This window comes from Harpia harpyja, chromosome 21 (assembly GCF_026419915.1).
Source record: "Harpia harpyja isolate bHarHar1 chromosome 21, bHarHar1 primary haplotype, whole genome shotgun sequence".
In the NCBI taxonomy this organism is placed as follows: Eukaryota; Metazoa; Chordata; class Aves; order Accipitriformes; family Accipitridae; genus Harpia; species Harpia harpyja.
In genome coordinates this window covers 14,164,496-14,185,668 of record NC_068960.1, presented here as the reverse complement: position 1 = coordinate 14,185,668, position 21,173 = coordinate 14,164,496, and the positions used below count along the sequence as shown (strand labels likewise).

Below are 21,173 nucleotides of genomic sequence, written 5' to 3'. Positions count from 1 at the left end.
TGTCAGGACTCCCCAAGATTTAATAATGATCTGCTACCCTAGAATATATTTATCAGCAGAGGTTGAGAGGGAATAAGTGCCTGTGCAGAGAGAGAAGAATTGAAGTGTAAAAAAAACCTCTTGGCAAAGATGTTCTGGGCTGTTTCTTGCTGAAAAACAAAAATTAAAACAGTTTTTTAGATGTTTTTTGGGAAGTTGTAGCACAAAATGCTCCTTTAAAGCTGTATCTAATCTAATAGAGTTAGAAACCCCATGGAGCCAAATGCAAGAGGAGATTCTATCGATGTGTTTACTAGCAAACATCCTGGAACAGCAAATGAAACAATCTGTTTTCCAGTGCTGGGAAGGTCTGTTTTTGTTTGGAGAGATGTGGAGAGGTGTAGTTTGATACTGACAGCAGCCTGCTGCTCAGTTCAAATGGATTCATTGGGCTTTCTCCATCTCATTATTTTAGCAGCCTCCAGTTTTTTTCCTTTTGCATACAGGCATATTCATGAGCCTGGAGGACATGTACTTTCCTGTTGCATTGATCTAGACACACAGCAAGAGTGATGAAGCAGGTGCCCTTCTCTTAAGAGCCAGCTCTGTCACTTCTTATAGGAATGTATTTGAGAGTGGATTTTTAAATCTACAAACCCTTGTGTTGGTCAAGGCAATGAAACAAGTTACTGTCTGTTTGCTGTCTCAGCCTAGAGCTTTTTGACTTTGTCTGCCATGGTTATATAATAGTTATTTAACCATTTAGTTCTTACTGGTGTTATTTCATGACTATGAACCCATGTACCAGTTCAGCATCTTTCTACACACAGACCTACTCTTTCAGAAACAGTCAGGCTTTAAGGATTCTCTCTTCTTTTACTGGGCCCTGTTTGAGGATGCACCAGCAGAATAGGGAGTGTTAGAAGACCAGGCCACTCAGCCTGAAGTGAAAAGAATAGGAGAGACATCTTGTGTGGGTGGAAAAGGGTAAGTTGTGGGTAATAGAAGCCTTGAATTTGTGTTACATAGGAGAAGATGGCAAAGATCTCTGCATTCTTCATGCATCTTAACAGCAGCATCAGAATTACATGTTTTTACAAGCAATACCGGAGTTAATGGTTAAGCTTCCTAAGCAATAGGAGCTATTTATAACAAACTTCTGTAAGGTTTAGTTTGGAGATTTCCAAAACACTAGATATACTCTCAGAGGTGCTCTCAGTGGTAGCCACAGCTGCAGCTCTCAGCAACACAGCTTTCAACTGTGTCATTCCCTCTAGCCTAACAACAATTCTTCCCATGACAGCAGATGCAATACAGATATAGTTGTCTGTGTCCCAAATAACTGCTTGCATTATCTTCATAATAATTTTAACAGATTCTTCGTGGCATGACATGTGGTTAAAACAATCTGGATATTTCCTTGTTTTGAACTAAAATATTAAAAATGGAATTTATAATTGATTTGTTAATGCAGTAGCCTAATGCTCCATTGCTCAGACAGGATAATCAGGGCTATTGTCGTTCAACTAGAATGAGGAGTTCAGAGGCATGATAAGTTTTTGTAATAAAATTAGAGCGGTCTGACTTCTTCAGCAGTAGGGAAAATGAGGTTTCCAACTGTTTCTACACAGGAATATAAAAGATGATATTAATCTCTGGCTTTGGCATTTCATACATTAGAAATGAGGCTTAAAATGAAATTTTCTGGGCTCCTTTGAGCTCTTTTTTTTTTTTTTTTTTTTTCTTTTTACATCAGATACATTGGTTACCTGTAAGCAAGCAAGTTATCCCATAGAACATCAATGGGTATAAATTAAGCACCTTTGTCGCGTTAAACCCGAAGCATCCTTAGTATCTTGATGTTTCTGGGTAAAAAGGACAAATTGTTGCCTCTTTTTCCAGATAAAAGTTTGTCAAAGTAAGGAAAATGGGAAGGGAAAAAAAAGCTGGTCATGAGAGAAAGTGAAAAGTGCAGAATCTCCTTCTTTAATACAAGACAGCAATTTATCAAACAGGTTTTTTTATGGTGATGCACAGCTGAGGTATGTAAATCTATGACTGAGAAGGAAAGATTTCCAGAGAGGTGTCTTGGAATAACTAATGGGTTGTGGTGGGTTAGAGATTTGGGTGCTTATCAGTCCATGAGTTTTAAGTATATGGCTATCTATGTAGACAGCCTCTTCCTTCTGGTAGAATTGTTAATGATCATGCATGAACATCTGCAGTATGCAGGGTTGGAATATGCATCTTCATGCATGCAAATAAATGAGTGTATATATACGTGAAAGCCTAGATAATGTGGAGGCCAGTGTGTGCACGTCTCAAAACCAAGTTTGGCAGCATCTTGCGCACAGAGCGTGTTTAGATAGCATTGTAGAGGATAGCGGTGATGAATGCCATCCAACTGTGAGAGATGTCAAGGAGTGCTGTCAAGCCATTGGCAAAATTCTGCTGGTGTCCCAGGGCTTACCCCTGCTGGGTCTGCCATAACGTGTGCTCTTTGCATGCATCAGCAATGAAAAAACATCTCTGAGAACAGCACTGCTGTGCTACTAAGGTTACCCTGCAGCATCCGGCTGTATCTGCTGAGGGACAAAAAGCCTTTGCTGATGTTTTGTTAGCACATTATAATGCACTGAAATTACAATTGCTAAATGAGCTTTCTTTGGGAAATCGGTAACTATGTGAATTTTTGCTTGTTTATTTCTTACGGTCAGCTGCCAAAGACTGGGGAACTGCATGGAAGAAAAGCATAAAGGGGGGAATATATGTTTCTAAGTCGATTTTACAATGAGGAAAAATCCAATCAGTTAAAAAGCACAAAGGGGGGGGAATATATGTTTCTAAGTTGATTTTACAACGAGGAAAAATCCAATCAGTTAAAAAGCACAGTGGGGTGAAAAAAACCTCTGTTATTGTGCTAGAAATAATCAGTATGATATTCAAGGAGGGTAAAAATTGCTATGAGGCCAGAAGTGTAGCACCAGCTACTGTAAATGCACACAGCTGCATGGGGAGCTTCCCTCTGTGGTTCAGAGTGTCAGAAGCCATTTCTGAAATGCGTGTTGGGTGGTCAGTGCTCAGTGAGAGCCACATAAGCTCAGCAGGTCAGGGTTACGGTGAGCGAGAACGGTAAGCAGCCAGCTTCAGGCAGGAGAGACTGGAGATGCTTCAATACCACAGCTAAATGGTGACTAACAGAAACAACGGCTTGTGGGCTGCACTGGCAGAAAGTGATGTCTGCTCTTAATTGAGGAAGAGGAGAGGTGTGCACGTTGTACTGTACAGAAACCAAATACACGTGGGAAACCTAGGAAGGAGAGTGAGCAAGCATTTAATAATGTCGCTCCCCCAGTACTTGGTAGAAACTGTGATGCTTCAATCAGGCAAAAGATCCATGTCATGTTCATTTATTTTCGTGTTCAATTTTTAACTTTCAGTACTAAAATATGTTTTGCTATTGCCTGACACAAAATTTGTACCAAAGTTCCAGATAATATATTTTGTAAAAGAAGAGAGGTTTGTCCTACTTCTTTTGAAGTTCTGTTATTAGTAGTTAAAACATATACAACTTACACAGAAACAGTCAAGCATTAAGTTAAGGCTATTCTCTAGGTTATGCTTTACATTAATTTATTGAAACCAGACAAATAACTGTTCTCTTTGTTTGTTCTTTTTAATTAGGTTACAGCCATCCCTCTCTGATAAAGCTTCTACAGCAGCCACAGAACTTAGTAAGTGAATTAAAACATTAAGTACTTGAAGGAGTCCTCTCCCTCCTTGTGGCAGTCTTTTTTAGTTTTTCTTAAACTGATAATGAATGCTTAATGACTCAATTTAAAGTATGATAGGATCTGTTTGCTTTATTTCTCACTAGATGAAAAGAGCTTGGTAGTGTTTAAGAAGACACCAAAACCTCTGTGAAGCTTTACAAGAAGTAAACATTTGGGTGATGCAAGCACTTGATATGTTTGCAGCCAGTTTTAAACAATAGTTCAAGCACAGTGTTTCCAATTAACTATTTGAGCAGTGTTGTTGAGTGAAGATTTTTGAGCCTGAAAGCAAGCACAAGTCCTTGCGAGAGAATATAGTATTTTGAATATGAAAATGGCGCCTTAAGTCTGGAATGCTGTGGGTGTTTTGGGTTTCTTGGGTGGTTTGGGGTTTTTTAGGGAGGGTGGTAGGTGTAGGGGTACTGGCTGATTCCCATCTCCTAAGTACTAAGTTGACTAAACCACTGACATGTCCTTGAAAAATTAAAATCATTAGACTAGAGTGACAGGATTATTTCAAAACAGAGTAACTGATTCTTAAATAAAGTATCTTCCTGTTTTCTCTAACAGTATACTGATAGTGATTGGAAATAACCTGAATTACGGAAATCACTGAAAGAAAGTTGCATTCTATTTGAAGCTTCATTTTTTTACTGCTTGCACAGAAGTTTTGGATTCCATAATGATTTTGTGCAAATTTTAAAATTGTAACTTTTTTTGGCGCAATAGCTTATTGAGCTCACTGTTTTTTTCACTGCACATCAATAGATCCTTGTTGGCTGTACTGTCTTTAGTGACTTGAGCCACTGTTTCTGCAAACCAGTAACGGGTGTCCACGCTGCCTGCAAGGGCATAGCTCAAGTGTGGGCCAGTTCCCTCTCATACCTGCATTTCCCTTCCAAAAGAACCTGCTGGCTCACTCCAGCAGACTGTAAATCCTGAGCCAGCATGTCAGAGAAGTGCAGACATTTGAGTTCCCTGAGCTGATTTGCTTTACGGAGTTCTCACTTCTTCAGGATGGGAAATTCTGCCTTCCCCAGAACTAAAATACTTCAAATTTTTAAAAAAAACACCAGGGCTAGAAATGCAGGAGTTCTCAAAGGCAGATCTGGATATTACAGAAGCACTAATATGTCTAAATACTTATGTTAACTTGTAAAAACTATTTCTGAGAGAATAACAATAATAATGCAGCAGTAGGCGAAGTCAGATTTAAAAAACAAACAAACAAAACTCCCCCAAACCCAAACCAACAAAAGAACAAAACCAAAAAAACCTGTTGCCTGGTGGCAGTTGCTAATTTGTCCACTGGAAAAGGGCAGTTAACAGGCTGCGAGCTAGAAGCCTGCAGTAAAAGGAACCGTCTCCATAGTCCAGAATGAATGGTGCAACCAGGACCCCTCTCTCCCACATATGAGCATCAGAGATGTTATTGGTACCCTGTTCCAATTTCTGAAACCTGCACTAATTGAGTGGAGAGGGTGGCACTAAACCTATTAGTCTGCGCCTGACTGCGTGCTTAGGATTTCTGGCAGGCTTTAGCCTCGGCACGGTGTAGGCAGGATGTCAGTTTTGCAGTGAAGTTTTGCAGAGCCAAGGCTGGAGAGCTGCGAAGACCCAGAACTTGTGCAAACCTCACTGCAGACAAGAGTGCGTGCTGGGGTCTGACTGCAGATAAAGTGCCAGCTTGATTGTGAAAGTACTTTTTTTCAGTAATACACATTGAGATACGGCCCTTTTCTAATGTTAACGATGGGATTGGTGTTTTCTTGTAGGGATTTTTTGTTTGGTTTGTTTGTAATCCTCCATGTACCCTCTTTATAGCCAGCTATAAAGAACAGAATATGCATCTGTTCATTTGAGACCATAGCAGCTTGATGTCGATGTTCTATTTTTCTCAGTACTGAGTATCTTATTAACAACAAAAGAAAAATACACTTTTCTGCTCAATGGCAAATGTTGTCCATTGATTGTGATGTAATCAAATTCACAACAAATTTATGGTCTCGTATCTCTAACTTTGTATGAAAATTTACTTCTAAACTGAGATAAGTCAAGTAAGATTTCTCATACATACTAAACAAAAACTTTGTGTCAATCTGTCAGTAACATCCTTTCTTAGTTTTTTTTTTAAGCTTGAGTCTGTTGAAACAAACATTGTTTTGGAAGCAACACACTTGTACAAGCTACAAAGTACTAGCTCATACTCTGTTATATCTTATGTGATATTTGGTTTTCCTAAGAATTCTGACAAAGTGTTCCTACAGTACATTGTGACCACTCACACCTCTTGCTGTGGTCCACGCATCTGAATAAATGAGTACTTGTATTGAGGAAAAAGCTTGAAGGATGCTGATAAATGTGCAAGCTTGAGTTGCGCTGAAAATACGAATGTTTGGGGGAAGGCAGTCTGTCCCCTCTGGAGACCCATAAAGACTTAAGTCATTGAAGCTTAGCCTTTAATTTTAACGATGACTTGTTACAACAACAAGAAAAACAACAATTAAACAAAAAAAAAGGGGCAAATAATGCTGCTTTGCAGTTGGCAAATTTATTGAGCTTGTCCTTTTCTGAGCAAATTTAATTTAAAATAAAAAGTAGCACATTGTGAATCAAATAAGATTACCTACAAAGTCTAAGAGCAATGATGAATCAATTTTAATCCATGACACCTAATTTAAATTAATTGCATAAACATGACAAATTCATCTCCATTAGTGGACTGGGGAGACTGAGGGGCTTTTTCCAGAGCTGCTCTTTAGAAACACCTGTGTGGGCAGCAGGCTCAGTTTTCCCACCAGCTGCTGTTCACTGACACCAAAATTACCTTTCTCAAAGGTGTGAATCCTGATGTGGCCACTTCATAGGGCCAGTGGGACAACTGAAGTTGGAAGGGACCGCAGGCGGTCTCTTGCCCAACCTCCTGCTCAGAGAGGGTCGGCCGTGAGATCAGACCGGTTGCTCAGGGCTTTATCTGGGGTCTTGACAACCTCCAGGGAGGGAGACTGCATAACCTCTTTGGGCAATGTGTTCCACTGCTTCATTGTTCTCTTGGTGAAAAAGCTTTTCCTTATACCGAAATCAGCACCTCCCATGTTTTGATTTATGCCCATTGCTTCTCATCTTCCCACTGAAGAGCCTGCCTTCATCTTCTCCGTAACCTCCACGTAGGTATGGGAAGGCTGCGTTCCTGTAGTCACTTCTGTGATTACCAAGGGTTTTGCAGCAAAACAGATTCAGTTCTGCTAACAGGGAAAGGGAATGGTTGGAGAAAAGAATTCTGGGAAGCAGACATGAGGTCAACCAGGTGGTTTCCTGGTAGGCTATGGAATTCCACTGTTAGGAGAGATCCATTGCATCCATGAAGACTATTTCAGCATGAGTGGCTCCTGGTCCATGTCAGACCTCGATCAGGAAATGGAAAGGAGAAAACTGGGAAGCTAGAAATCTGCTATTGTAATGCACAATAAAGAATGTACCTCTAATTCAGGCTGAGGCACTGAGAAGGGTGACTGTGCAAACTGAAGGCCCTAGAACAGGAAATATTTACCTGCAAATCAGCAAGCTTCATGAAAACAGCACACAGTTGAAAAGGAATTTTACCACCATGTCTGGATATATCATAGTCAATGTTCTTGAGCTTGATTAAATGCCTGTTCCCGAGTAGTGAGACAATAATAACATGCAGGGTAGCACCGATCTCCTTGCTGCACAGCCCATGGTACTGTACGTGCCAGAGGAGTCTAGAAGGGAGACAGCATGCCTGTGTGCACAAGTTTTTTGTCAGGAATCTATTTTATTGTAGTGTTGTGTTGCTGATCCTTGCATGTGTATTATCTTTCTCAGATGTGGCACCTATCCTTTAAGTTTACCTTTGCCTTGTTCCCCTAAATCCCATTGTAATAGTATCTGGAGGGTGTTCATAACCACAGCATTCTGAAATGGTCTGTCTTGAAGCTCAATAAGGAAGAAAGTGCTGCTATCCTAACTGAATTTAGATATAGCTACTCAAACTGAAGGCAAGTAGTTAAGATTTTAAAGTGTATTTCCTGTGTATAAGGAAAATTGAGATTGAGCAACTAAAATGGTAATATTGAAGAGGAAATGTCAGTATCAGTTAGCATGCACCTTTTCTAAGATGTCCTGCAAGAATAAAGTATTAAGGATTAGACAGAAAAACATGACATGAATTCTAAGACATGAATATTATTCCCTGGTTTTAAAACTTCTTGTGCCACAACTACAAATTTCTGGCTGGTATTTGTAATTAGAATAAAATGTAGCTGCCTTGATATTAACATGGTATTTTTCATGTAATAGTAAAACCTAACAATTTCTCTTCCTTTGTCTTTGTAGAGCACTTTTATCAACAGACCTGCCCTAGGCATTTTACCTCCAGAGAACTTTGCAGAAAGACTGAAGGAATCTTTGTTATCAGTAAGTCTGAGATAGCAGTGATGAGTTACCATGTTCTTTGTTCAGGGACACGGGCATATCAAGGGATGTTATGGATTTTAATAGGGAACATTACAGATTAGCTGTTTGCCCACCTGCCTTCCCACCACAAGTGATGAGATCAAACCTTTTTCCTCAACTTGACAGCTGAACACGAGAGGGTGACATGTCTGCTCTGCGCAGATACTGCCTCTTTCATTCTGGATTCAGGAACTGATGAGAAAACACATTTTCACTAACTTCTGTTCACTGTGCTTTCATAAGAGACAGTGGAATAAGTGGCTTCTGTTTGTCTTGATTTAAATTTGAAGATCCTTGGGAGTGAAACTGAATTGAGCCCTCTCAGCTGCAGTTGAAATTGGCTTTCCTCATCCGAGGTGCGGTTGGTCTCCCATTATACTGAAGCTCATGATGTTAAGGACTGATCAGTATTATCATCACTTGGCACTATACGTGTGCTTAATATTTTGGAGTAATTTTCTGTCTTCATTAACAGGTGGCTCCTAAGGGCCTGCCACAGGTGATCACCATGTCTTGCGGATCCTGCTCTAATGAAAATGCCTTTAAAGCAATATTTATGTGGTACAGAGTGAGTAAAATACTGAGATGGTTTTTGTAGGTTTAAATGTAGAAATGAGTATTTATTCATCATCAGAACCGTTACTGTAAAACAAAGTAAGGCTTAGAGGTTCTTTTGTTCATGATGTTATTCATATTCAACCTAGTATAAAATCTTTTTTAAAAAGATTTCATCTAAGCTTTCACTTTATATTGACACAACTTTAAAAATTATAAAGAAAATGCAGATTGCAGTCAGTATGTAAGAGCCACAGTCCCTATCTTCATTGGCTCTAATTTGGAATACCAGCATTACTAATTTGTGATTCAGCCATAAATGCAGTGGTGACAACTACAGGGAAACTATCTGTTGGGTTGTTTTGGTTTTTGGGTTTTTTTTTGCAGAACAAGGAGAGGGGCCATAATAGTGTCACAAAAGAAGAACTGGAATCTTGTATGATTAACCAGGTAACATTTGTTCTTTACCACACCTACAGATGTACCATTGGCTTGGGTTTATGTGGGAAGATTGGGAGGAAAAATCGGCTTTACTATGTCTCAAGTGGAATCTCAGATTTGTAAATTTAGGAAACGGTGAAATACAAACTGCTCCCAACAAATATCAAGACCTGCTGCTTGTATTCTTTTGCATCCTTGCTGGTTGTGAATCTTGGGAAGATCTCCCTTTTTTCATGACATATCATTTGCTATAGAGGGGCCCACGTGATGGATGGGTCCATGGAGATCATTAATACGTAGAAAAGTTTACAAATAATAACAACAGACCTTCTAATTTTTTTTTTTTCAGAAGTTGTGATTTTATGGCTTAAAACTGATCAAGGGGTTGGTTAAAATTTGACTGACTAAATGTTAACAGGCAGGATGAGGAAATTGAGATGCAGCTGATAAACCTCTGAAGTCCTATTCACCTTCAACCGCGGTGGTCTCACTCTTGCCAGTCACAAATCTTAACATGCAACAACAGCAGAAAACAGAGCATTTAATCTCTTCTTTGAGATAAACATGTTAGAAATTAATAACCTGCTGGTCCCAACCTGATCTTTGGCATTTCTGTAGTGATGAGCATTCAGTTCGTTCACATGGGATTAGGAAACTCATTTGGCTTTAAAAATGAGGAGGGTTCTTACAGGTTTTCTGTTGTTGTCGTTGTTGTTCTGTTTGTCTTCAGAATTATTTTTTAAGTTCTGTGGTGTTGCTTACAGCATGGTCAGACAGATGGCTGTGCCAATACTAGTAAGAGGATGGCACACCATGACCTGAAGGAGCAGGAATTTTACGAGATGACCAAAGATGTGTAAAACTAATGATCACTTTTTGTCCACGTTCAGCTATCTAAACATTAGGATTCCTCTTTGAGCTAATTGTCTTGAGTACTCTTTACAGCTGGGGAGGGGACAGATTTGAGAGGGCAACTCCATCCCCCTTTTGGGGGCGATCCTCTGGAATCCAGTTGCAAATATTGCAGCCTTGACCCTGTAGCTGAGTGTGGGGTACAAGACTAAAGGTGTAAACGGGGTGTGTAAGTGGTGACAATCTTCTCACTTGCAGGATAATAGAGAGGCATAAAGAAAGAGAATTTCTATTTTTAGGGGCGGTGGAGGGTTAGCCCCAGTATATCCTTTTATTGAATTCCAGACGGTATACAGTTTGCATGTCTTTTGTCGTGGTTCCTTGTCATTCTTGGTACAGCGAGTCATCAGGAATGCACAGGGTGTCCAGCACAGGGCCCCCCCAGCCTCTCCTCGCAGAGCCCCCGCAGCCACCCCTGGGCACGGCCACCCCGTACGCATCCTCATACTTTGTACAAAAACGGGCTGATTGTACTGAATGCTTAGCCTTTCTGCGTGCTCGTGTGTGAAGTGATGATATGATATGGTATAAAGCACCACGTATTCATTAGTATTAATGATGTATTCCAGGAGGTCAGGCAGTTTTTAGGGGACAACAAATGTATTTGTTCAAATGGGTAAATATAACTCTTTGCGGTGCCCGATGGTTGAAGAGGGAACCAATCTGCATGCTGTGAGAGGCAGCAGCTTGGATCCAGCCATCCCGCTGTGCCCTGGCCGCGGGTTCGTGCCCGGGTTGCGTCAGGCGCCCGCAGCCGCGCGGGCAGCAGGGCCACCCACCTGCCCGCGGCACCGCACGCTGACTGCCCGCCTCTCTGCTCTGCTTGCAGCCCCCCGGCTGCCCCGACTACGCCATGCTCTCCTTCATGGGCGGCTTCCACGGAAGGACCCTGGGTAAGAAAAGCACCGCCGGCGACAACCTCCCTTTTCTTTCGCTCCCCTCAGCTGCTGCAGTAAGCTGTCATCTCACTGTAGTTTCGGAAAAGTGGTTTTTTCCTTAGACAAATGCTACCACTGGAGGAGCTGTAGGTTTATTGAAGGCTTGCTGTTGAAGCCCCAGCAGTACTGAAACAGAATATTTGAGTGACGGTGGGAATTAATTTTATATTTTTTTGAAAATTTATTTTCAGAAGGTCTCCTATTTTCATTCTGAATCCAAGGTTTCCTGTCTATACTAGTAAAAATCTTAACTCCTGGGGTAAAATCACCACAATATGCAAACAAGATGTCACTCATTTTTACCATTTTACATTGGCTCAATCCCTGTTCTAAACATGTTACCCAAGAATGCTGTAATTCTGAGCTTTGCGAGCAGTTTTCTTTGGACAGGTGAAACCCATCTTGTCTGAGCAGCCTGTTCAGATTAACAGAGGTTCTCTGGTTCTTCTGGAACAGTGCATGTGGAAACTGGTGTTTAAAAGCTAGAGCAATCCATTTAAGCTTGACTAAATCCCATTAACCAGTATTTCAGAAAATGAAGTAAAAACATAGAGCAGTTAAGAGAATTCTACAGTCCTGGTGTCAGGCAATTTTTCACCTCTTGGTAGCTTTTTTCCTGTATTGTTCCTAGACAGGTATTATTTTAATTTTTGCTTTTCTGGGTTTAGGTTGCTTAGCTACAACTCACTCTAAAGCAATTCACAAATTGGACATTCCATCGCTGGACTGGCCTATTGCTCCATTTCCAAGGCTAAAGTATCCTCTGGAAGACTTTGTGAAAGAGAATCAACAGGAAGAAGCCCGTTGTTTAGAGGAGGTAAAAAATTCACTGGCAGCTTTCTGCTGGTTTTGTTTTGAAATAATGAATAGTGCTAGTAGGATTAGCTGTTTTTCACTAAAAGAATGTTTTCAGGGATTGGAACAGCATGTGATAAAAACAGCATTCACTATTGTTTACAGTCAGAAGTTTGTCCCTGCCTTTCAGAAGAACAGCCAGCTTACTGTGAATTAGAGGTCTACATGAATCATACCAAAGTGAAATTTCACATGTAGGAGAAGCTCGTTGTATCACAGTCAACTTGTCTGCCAGATCTTGCAAAGGGACATGGACTAAGAGAGCGCACAGCGTGCATAATCCTCTGCAAAGAGAACCTGTAACAGTGTTTCAAGTTTTTCAGCTTTTCTGTGGTAACCTTCTGGCATAAAGCTCTGATCCTACCCATGGCTGCAGGGAGTGAGAGGGCAGGGACTCTGCCTTCCCTAGCCCAGGAGAAAGAAAAGGTGGGCAGAACAAGAGTTTAAGGGAGGAAAACCGTCTCCAGGTACCAGAACCATGGAATTGGATTCCCTGTTGGGCACACTGGGATCCAGGATCTGCCACTTGCAAGGGCTCACTCTTGAGAGACGGAGGTGGGGAGCAAGGCATGGTGTGCCCTGTGACTGGACCTGCAGTAGTGCACAATCTGGAGCGTCGTAAGCGACTAGGGCAGGGGGTTGTGGTGAGCTGAACGGAGCACAGCAGCGCTCTGGATGGCTGCGCAGAGCTGGATCTAAGAGACTTCTTACTCAAACCTGCCTGACTTCAGAGAAAACAGAAAGCACAGAAAATTGCTTCCCTGTGTTTGCTCCACAATAGCTTGGGGTGGGGGAATTGTGATGCAAAAAATCAATCCACAGACTTGAAGCTGTTATTTAAAAAAAAAAAAAACCAAAATAAAAAGCCAAATGCTTTCTTTGAAAGTCTGTGGATTGGCTTACTGGCACCCTTTGGAAACCATTGGGTTTCGAAACCCAATACAGCCTACACGGGTTGTGGGCCCTGAAAGCTGTAAAGGGTAGTTCAAGTACAAATGACACTACTAATCACAGCAACTGGTACTACAAGGTTAATTAAAACTTCTCTGTAAGCCCCTTGTCAGCAACAGGATTTCTGCACTATTTCATCTGATTAATTTTAAGTATCTGAAGTAGGTGATTAGAGAAAGCAAATTTACCAGATTACCTTCTTTAATACATTAGCCGAGTTTTATTTTCTGACACAAAATCTGTTTTCTTCTGTATTGCTTAGGTGGAATGACAGCAATGGCATAGCAAGCTACAGTGGTTTCCACCATACCTTCAGCTGAAATTTGTTAGAGCTTTCACACCTTTGTAGATAAATGTGCAACTAGTTACAATGTGTTTAGGGTATGATTTAAACTTAAGCATTATTCAGGAACAAGAGGGCAGTGTTAGATGCTGGAAGAACTACTTGTTAATTCCTCGCGCTTCCTGACACCTTTATAGCCAGGAATGCTTATGAGAAGTTGAAGTTCTGTTGCTGAGATTTAATCTTTCTGGGAGGAAATGTGCGAATGTCCTGAAAGGAGAATGTACCATAAATGTTTGATTTACAGGTGGAAGACCTGATTGTAAAGTACAGGAAAAAGAAGAAGATTGTGGCTGGAATCATTATAGAACCAATACAGTCAGAAGGTGGGGACAATCATGCTTCAGATGACTTCTTCAGAAAGCTACGAGATATTGCCAGAAAGGTAATAAAATATTTCACTGTTCACTCAGTGGTAGCTAAACATGCAAATACTTCTTGGTGTCTCCAGAGGCCTTGCCCCCTGCCCCAGGCACTTTGAGAGCTTCACAGGCCTCCTTGGTAGCAGTTGGGGTAGTCATGTACAGGTATGTATTCAGATACAAGCAACCCATTGTCAGCACAGTATCTTCTCTTCTATTTGATGCACACCTAGTGGTTTCCTCAGTCCAATAAATTTTCTTCTAATGTCTAAGTGAGAGAGAAATTACTCTGATTCATTAACTATGGATTTCACAGCAGTGTTCTTTATATGATAATGCCCATTTGTTGAGGGGGTTCAAACAATTTCAGAAGAGGCAGGTTTGGAAAAGGGTAATTTTCTGTTGACATATTTGGTTTAAAAAAGCTCAAACACAAATTGAGTCCAACTGTAGAGCTGATGCTCCAATAAAACAATGAAAAGGACAGATGTCTTGATACTTGGAATGTGAAGTTAACCTGTTTAGAAGTGATGACCATCAATAAGACCTACTCCATGCATTTTTCACCCTCAAAACATTTGTTTGCTTACAGAGAAAAGCATAGGTGACGCTTGGAAAATTCTGTTCTGCTGTGAGAAAACGCAGCTTTTCCCATTGCTAACAACTGCTCATGCAAGGGTGATTTAGTAAATAAGGTGAAATGAAAAGGTTTGCTTTGTCTAAAATGAGATGCTGTCAAAAGTACTTACCAATTAGTTCTAATTACAATATCACGATATAGCTTGATCTCCCTGTCCCAAAGTTTCAACGAAATAGTCCTTCACAGCTGAGTAGCTCTTTCAGCAGACTCATCTGAAAAGGCAGCTCTTCCAGGATCATTTTAGGCCCCTAGACTGAACAGAGCATGCTGCTGGTATTGCCTTTGTGCCACAAATGCCTGACTCAGATTTGAGGCAGAGACTTCTTATTTAAAACAATCAAAACTCCTAGAAATGCTGTTCTGCCTCCCTCAGGGGCTTTGAAGATGCTCCCAGATGTCTTCAGGTATCCTCTAGAAATGTTCAAGACTATATAAAAACACGTACTTTGTTTGTGAATTTAGGTAGAAAATATGTCTGTAGTGCCTTTCTGAAAAAACAGCTGAATTTTTAATTGTGAAACCTAATGCAGTGAGTGGCATTGGTATGGGGGTTGAGGAGGGGAGATTTGGAGCAGTCAAGGGGGGGAAGGAGGGATGTTGCATGTAATTGGCTCGTATTATCTGTTCACAAAGTGAGGTATTTTTGTTTTGGAAAGGAGGGCTCACATTCCCTGCTCTTTACATCTATCTCTGCAGCATGGCTGTGCGTTCTTGGTGGATGAGGTGCAGACGGGAGGCGGCTGCACAGGAAAATTCTGGGCACATGAGCACTGGGGCCTGGATGACCCAGCTGATGTGGTAACATTCAGTAAGAAGATGATGACAGGAGGATTCTTCCACAAAGAGGAGTTCAGGCCAAACGCTGTAAGATTTTCAATGAAATTTGAACTCTGTGCTAGTTGGTGACCCATTCATAAGGAACTGTAAAGTCCATGGAAGAGACAAGCTTTCCTTCAGTAAGGCAGGCTCAGCTAGATGGACCTGCTATTTCATAGATACTTGCTTTGTGCTTACACAAAAGTTGTCACTTCTTCACTTCTATTCCAGTTGCTGTCAGTCACAAAGGTCATAAAGCTGGTGGGAGGGAGTAGAGAACTGGGTTTAGCCTAATGAACTATCCTTCAGTACAAAATCCAATCACAAACTGACACCTTTTTCCATAGGGCAACTTGCTATCTTCAGAGCTCGTATGTCAGCATTATGGATTCTGTCAGCAGGATTTCTTCTTCGCATTAATGACATTTTTGATGTAATAAATGGAAAAAAAAAAGGGGGGAGAACATAAAGCTTGAATGTAAAACCTGTATAGATGATGCTGATTTCCGTGTCATCTCTGGCCATGTTTTAATGAGATGTCAGAGCAGCAAGACAGAATGCACTAAATTTGTAGCATAAGGTAGTTGCCCTTTGTTTCTGCTCAGCAGGGCAGCTGTATTTTGCGCTTACAACAAAAAAAGGGGGTTGGTATTAGGGCATGCTTTTTCATACACCTGATGTTGACATTACCAGTTTGATGGCTTGCTTTTCTTTATTATAGTGATTTGCCTGTTAACATGTTTCACAACTCTCTTTCCACCCTTTCCCAAGCCCTATCGGATTTTTAATACCTGGCTTGGAGATCCATCCAAGAACCTTATGCTTGCTGAAGTCATTAAGGTTATTAAAAGAGAAGACCTTCTAAACAATGCAACCCACGCTGGGAAAGCACTACTGACTGGGCTGCTGGATTTACAGGTAAACATCTGGAAGGATTACAGATAAGAAGTTTGCTGATCAGGTAGGGTCTGACCTCATCCAGTTTAGACACCTGGAGTAAGGAACTCCAGCTGGGGACTAGACCACAATCAGTAACTTGCTGGTTTAGGTACTTCGCTGCAAGCCTGAATAACTGTGTCCCATTTGGAACTGAAGTAAACTTTCTTTTACTGACTTAAGAATGCTGATTTTATATAGCTTAATCCAAAACAGAGAGTCACCCCCAAATACCTGAAGGTATGAACTGCAGCTAGTTAAATTATTTTGCTAGAAGTCTCTGTTATCACAAACAGCTAGCATTTCATTGTGCCAAAAGTTCTTTTTAAAGGAAAGTGCCTTCATATTTTGTTACAATTCCATTGGGCTGTTGAAACAAGAAAATTGTAGCTTTCCCTCCCTTGACTAAGGGAAATTCCTCACAGCTTCAACTATGCAGCCCCACATGAGAAGGAAAATCAGATAGGCATTTAACGGTAGGCTTGCAGCTTTCGCCTTTCAAAAGGCATTTTGTGCAGGATAAACCCAAATACAGTCTCTGCTCTCTCCACAACTTCAAGGCATAGCAGGCAGGAGAACACAAAAAATTATAACATTCACACTTTGGAGGGCCAGAATACAACTAGTACTATCCAAAGAAATTTACTCTTAAAAAAGATGAGGATTATAACAGATAGTAAGTGAGGCAGATACTACTAGCAAGTGTCTTAGTGCAGGATAAGAATGAGCTGGTTTCTAGCCCCATTCCAGATTATTTATGCTCACGTTTTCCTGGAGTGTGTTTTAAATGCAAGGTGCTTTACACTCGCTTCAGGAGGCTCGAAGTAAGATTTTACTTTACCCAGCTCAGGGGTGCAAATTCATTCTCACTTTCTGCTCAGATGTTCATCTGCTTTGCGAGGAGAGAACCTGCCTGCTGTTGGGCTCTGCAGTCTATGGCTGTTCAGACCTTTGTCAGAAAGGGGTGAACAGGACACGAGGTTTTGTGAGAAATCCAGCCTGTGCAGTAGCTCCACTCCACCGGAACGGAGGAGGCAGCAGGGTTTCCATGTGGCAGAGTGCCTGGCAGAGCAGAGCTTGCCACCAGGTGCCCTCTGTCACAGCAGCTGCCACCATGGATACTTCCTCACCTCTCTTTGCAGGCTCGTTACCCCCATCTTATCAGCAGAGTGAGAGGAAGAGGAACATTCTGTTCGTTTGACACTCCAAATGATGCAACTAGAAACAAGTTAATTACAATAGCCAGAAACAAAGGTAAGAAAGTCTCTGTGTGTGGATTAGCTTCAGATGACAAACAGTAGCATATGTAATGCTTTAAACTTTCCTTTTTCATATGGTATATGTGTACTACACTATCAGAGGACAGAAGTGAAGTTATGAACAAAGCTGTATTTAGACATTTCTGGAAATACTTATATTTTCAGAGACATCGGACCAGTCCATTGCATGGTATATATGTTTACCTTTCTCTATAGGTCTAATGTTGCTGGAAGAGATCTATGTAGGGCATGAGGTTTTGTGACATCACTTTCATAGTCCTCTGCAGTGACCTTAGGTGCACCTAGGCATGGCTTACTTCTAGAAACAGATCAGGAAAATTAGAAGTTAATGTAACTGTCACTCACGAAAACATAGGGAGAAAAACTATGAGTTTTATGGAATACCTAATAAGGAAACATGAGTTGCCTAAAATGGGCACAGATCTACAACTCCATCCCTCTTACTACAGAACTCTTACCCAGCTGTAGACGAGCCCCGGTATCAGGAGGGGAACCTCATGATCTGAAGCCTAACATTCTCTTTGAATTTAACTGTGTGTGGGTCCTGGGTTTGCTGCTGTCAGTTTTTGCTGTTACTTATATCTCTTGAAAGAAGCAGGCATGATGCATCTGAACTATTGTGAAGCCAAAATTTTAGAGTGTGAAAGACTGGTATTTTTTTCTTCTTGGAAAGTAAGCCAGCAGGGAGAGAAAGCAAGCTGTTTGTTTCATGGTAAACCAAGGCTATTCTTATAGGCAAGGTAAGCTCAGCTCCATGGTATGGGTTTTCGTTGTCCACAAATGTTTCAAAGAATTAATTGATTTTTAACTCCTTGTAATTAAAAACTAAGTAGTTTAAAAACAAAATTGCAAAGAAACCTACTGTGTCTTGTTCTGGCATTGAGGTACTTAACCAGTGGAATATTGCAGCTTTGAAGTCTCAGATGCTGTTTGAGCTCTGTGCTGGATGGAGTCTTTCCACTGACGTTGGGATTAGTCCCAACACTCCCAAGTGTTTTACAGAACAGCTACAGGCACCTGCAGTGTTCTTCTGAGTTGCTGGGAAGCTTGAGGCCCCTTTGCACCACTGACTGGGTGCTGTATCATTGTGTGGTTAGCAGTGATTTGGGGAGCTTGTTGGCCCTCCACAGTGAGGTGAACCTCATTCGGAGATTTGCATCTTCTCAATATTTGGCGAAAATGGAAATGACTAGAGGACCTCTTCTGTTCTTGTTTTAGGTGTTGTGCTGGGAGGCTGTGGCGACAGATCAATTCGTTTTCGTCCAACGCTGATCTTCAAGGATCATCATGCGCACCTCTTTCTGAACATTTTCAGTGACATCTTAGCAAACTTCAAGTAAAAAGCAGTTCCCTCGCACTGAACCGCTGATTATGAAATTAGTTTGCATTAATTCATGTCTTCTCTACTTACAAGATAAGTGTAAAGTCATAAACTAAGGTTTGTGTTCTGTCTGTAATCCTGCCCAAGGCAAGCTGCTCCATGCAATCTCAATCCAGGCGGAGCGTTGGTACTGGTCACCAGCAGGTACATGCAACTGTCCCACACTGTGCATTTGTAGAAGCTGTGGCCCTCCATCTTGTGGCTTGGGTCATACTAATTGCCGTCCTCTCTACATTCACGGCCCTATCTGATTGTCTAAATACGACCTGGTATAGTCTGTTTTCACGGGTAATCCCAGTAGATTTACTCTTGTGTCCAGAAGCAGCAACAAGTATGGCGTAACACTTAAAAGCCACATGCCTGTCATACAGAAAGTGCCATTCTCTGAAGGTAGCTGGAATAAAATTGGTGTTTCAAGGAAAGCTCTGCTTTCCACCACTGCCAAGTACAGTATTTTACAGAGTAATTTCCAGCTTTATTCCCCTGAATACAGACATCTGCCACACCAACTGGATCGGGATGCCATCAGCTACTCTGTGCCCAGCCTTCAGCCTACACATACTGCTTCAGAGGCACTAATGCACTCAGCCACATGTGCAGCGCTGTAAGTGGAACTGAAGTACTTGTACTTTTTTCCTCATCCTGGATTTTAAAACTTTTGACTTCTCTTACAATCAATCAGACTTGTACAGAGAAAACTATACCCTGAAGTATGTAATTTGACAAAGCTTACAGAATCATGTGAAGCACATTATGGCCACCTCTGTCAGCAATCTAGAATGATTTGAGATTATCTTACTGTTTGCCCATAACACACAATAGCCATTAATTTATCTATTACAAGTTCTACATGAATACTTGAGGTATTTTGTAAAACTACCGCAGAACTGCTTCATCTTAGCCATTCCCTGACATCAGAGCCACTACAGTGAAGGCCTAGTCCTAATTGCACATTTATAATGCAAAGTAATTCTATTTTTGTTCTAATAGTTTATTCTAAGTCATTGATACTTCAGAGGTCTTCTAGAAAGCCACAGGGATCAAAAAGTGTCAACAGTTCATTAATTTGTTTCTCTTCAAAGAATTGGTTTGGAAGTCTCTTTACTATGTACTCTTTGCTTAAGGCTGACTTGAACTAGGTCTGGTGCCTTTTTTTTTTTTTTTTTCTTCTTGGCTAGCAAGCATCTGGATTTTGCTAAGTTTAACATCACGTTGTGCACCAAAAAACAAGGACCACAGTGGACTTTACAGTTGCCCTATTAAGATCTGACCACAATTTTTAAGTACATAACAAGAGACAGAGGAGTTAAAAGATTTACTTGTTTAATACAGCTACCAAAATATGAAAGGTTTCTTACCTGCTTTGAGAAGTGTTGATCATGGTTTTCCCATTTTATTTTTTGAGTGCTGGTATTGGGAAACTCAAGTACACTCTCTTCTGCTAGCTTGAAAATAATGGGATTTCTGTAGGCCTCTCTGCAGAAACCAGAATTCTGGTACCAGCTGGTCAGAACCTGAGCAGGTTTTTGAACAGAGGTTGTAGAAATCTGGGGGAAGGGCTGGTAAATTGGTGGTAAACAAAACCTCATTGTCATCACTGTCCTTGTAAGCATATTATCAGCAAGAAGAAAGTCAAACCGAGCACTGTATTTGACAGCATTTTGGGAATTAGTTTGTTCAACATATCAGTGCAGTAGTTTTAGTAAATGTCTCTAGCAAGTCTTGTACTTTTACAGAAGCAAAGGTCCAGTAATTTGAAGTCTTACCACATCTTCACTTTTATTATGAATACTCTAGGTGTTTTTATAATTTTTACTGACACTCAGTAACTGTATAATTGTGTACAACATGTTGATGAAATCATGTTAGAGAATACATAGAAAGCACTGCAGCTGAAGCATATAAAGTTAATATTGTTTACAGCATACTGTGGACAGTGCCAAATAAATGTTTAAACAAATACTTAACTACACTTCATGGTGTAACTAGTAACTGCACACAGATTCATAACAAATGACATCTCATGTGTAATCAATATTCTTAAATAAAATATTTATAATTGAACTTCTCCAGGGGTTTTTATTTTATACCTAGTACGTGCCTAAACTGAATCATTAGTGCATATTAAATATATTCTTACGAAGATCAGCCTCCAAAAACCACGGTGTATGCATACAGTGTATTTTGCTGCCATGGTCTTTAAGCCAAGGACCATTTCTCTTTTCCTTTTGATATTGCTGTACCAGACAGTATCAGCCAAAATTTAAAATAAAGGAGCCCCCATTAGGAAAAGTTCAACACAAATAAATAGTAAACCAGGGTTAGCCTGTGCACTTAAAGGGCACTTTTACTTACCTGCATCTGCTGAGCCACCAAGAGACAGAGGTTTCAATACATGTGAGGAAGAAAGAGAGAAAAAGAGTACTCCAAATTTCTCTATTGGTGAGGGTCAGTTTATTTGCCAGTTTCAAATGAAGTAACAGCTATAAGAGCGGTGGACGGAGTTCACTTGCTTCTGACAACTCACAAAAAGTT

At 40.8% G+C, this 21,173-nt stretch overlaps 1 protein-coding gene across 3 annotated transcripts in view; it reads left to right on the top strand.

The window, feature by feature from the left end:
- Positions 1 to 20,702, top strand: part of ABAT (4-aminobutyrate aminotransferase) — a 60,998-nt gene extending 40,296 nt beyond the window's left edge. For all 3 annotated transcript variants that reach the window (XM_052773430.1, XM_052773432.1, XM_052773431.1), the window contains exons 6-16: positions 3,664 to 3,713; positions 8,109 to 8,189; positions 8,704 to 8,796; positions 9,171 to 9,233; positions 10,966 to 11,029; positions 11,743 to 11,891; positions 13,471 to 13,608; positions 14,922 to 15,089; positions 15,813 to 15,959; positions 17,120 to 17,231; positions 18,476 to 20,702. In XM_052773430.1, the coding sequence (XP_052629390.1) occupies positions 3,664 to 3,713; positions 8,109 to 8,189; positions 8,704 to 8,796; positions 9,171 to 9,233; positions 10,966 to 11,029; positions 11,743 to 11,891; positions 13,471 to 13,608; positions 14,922 to 15,089; positions 15,813 to 15,959; positions 17,120 to 17,231; positions 18,476 to 18,597 (1,187 nt within the window). In that variant the 3' untranslated portion in view covers positions 18,598 to 20,702. The remainder of the gene's footprint in view (positions 1 to 3,663; positions 3,714 to 8,108; positions 8,190 to 8,703; positions 8,797 to 9,170; positions 9,234 to 10,965; positions 11,030 to 11,742; positions 11,892 to 13,470; positions 13,609 to 14,921; positions 15,090 to 15,812; positions 15,960 to 17,119; positions 17,232 to 18,475) is intronic.
- Positions 20,703 to 21,173: the final 471 nt, after the last annotated feature.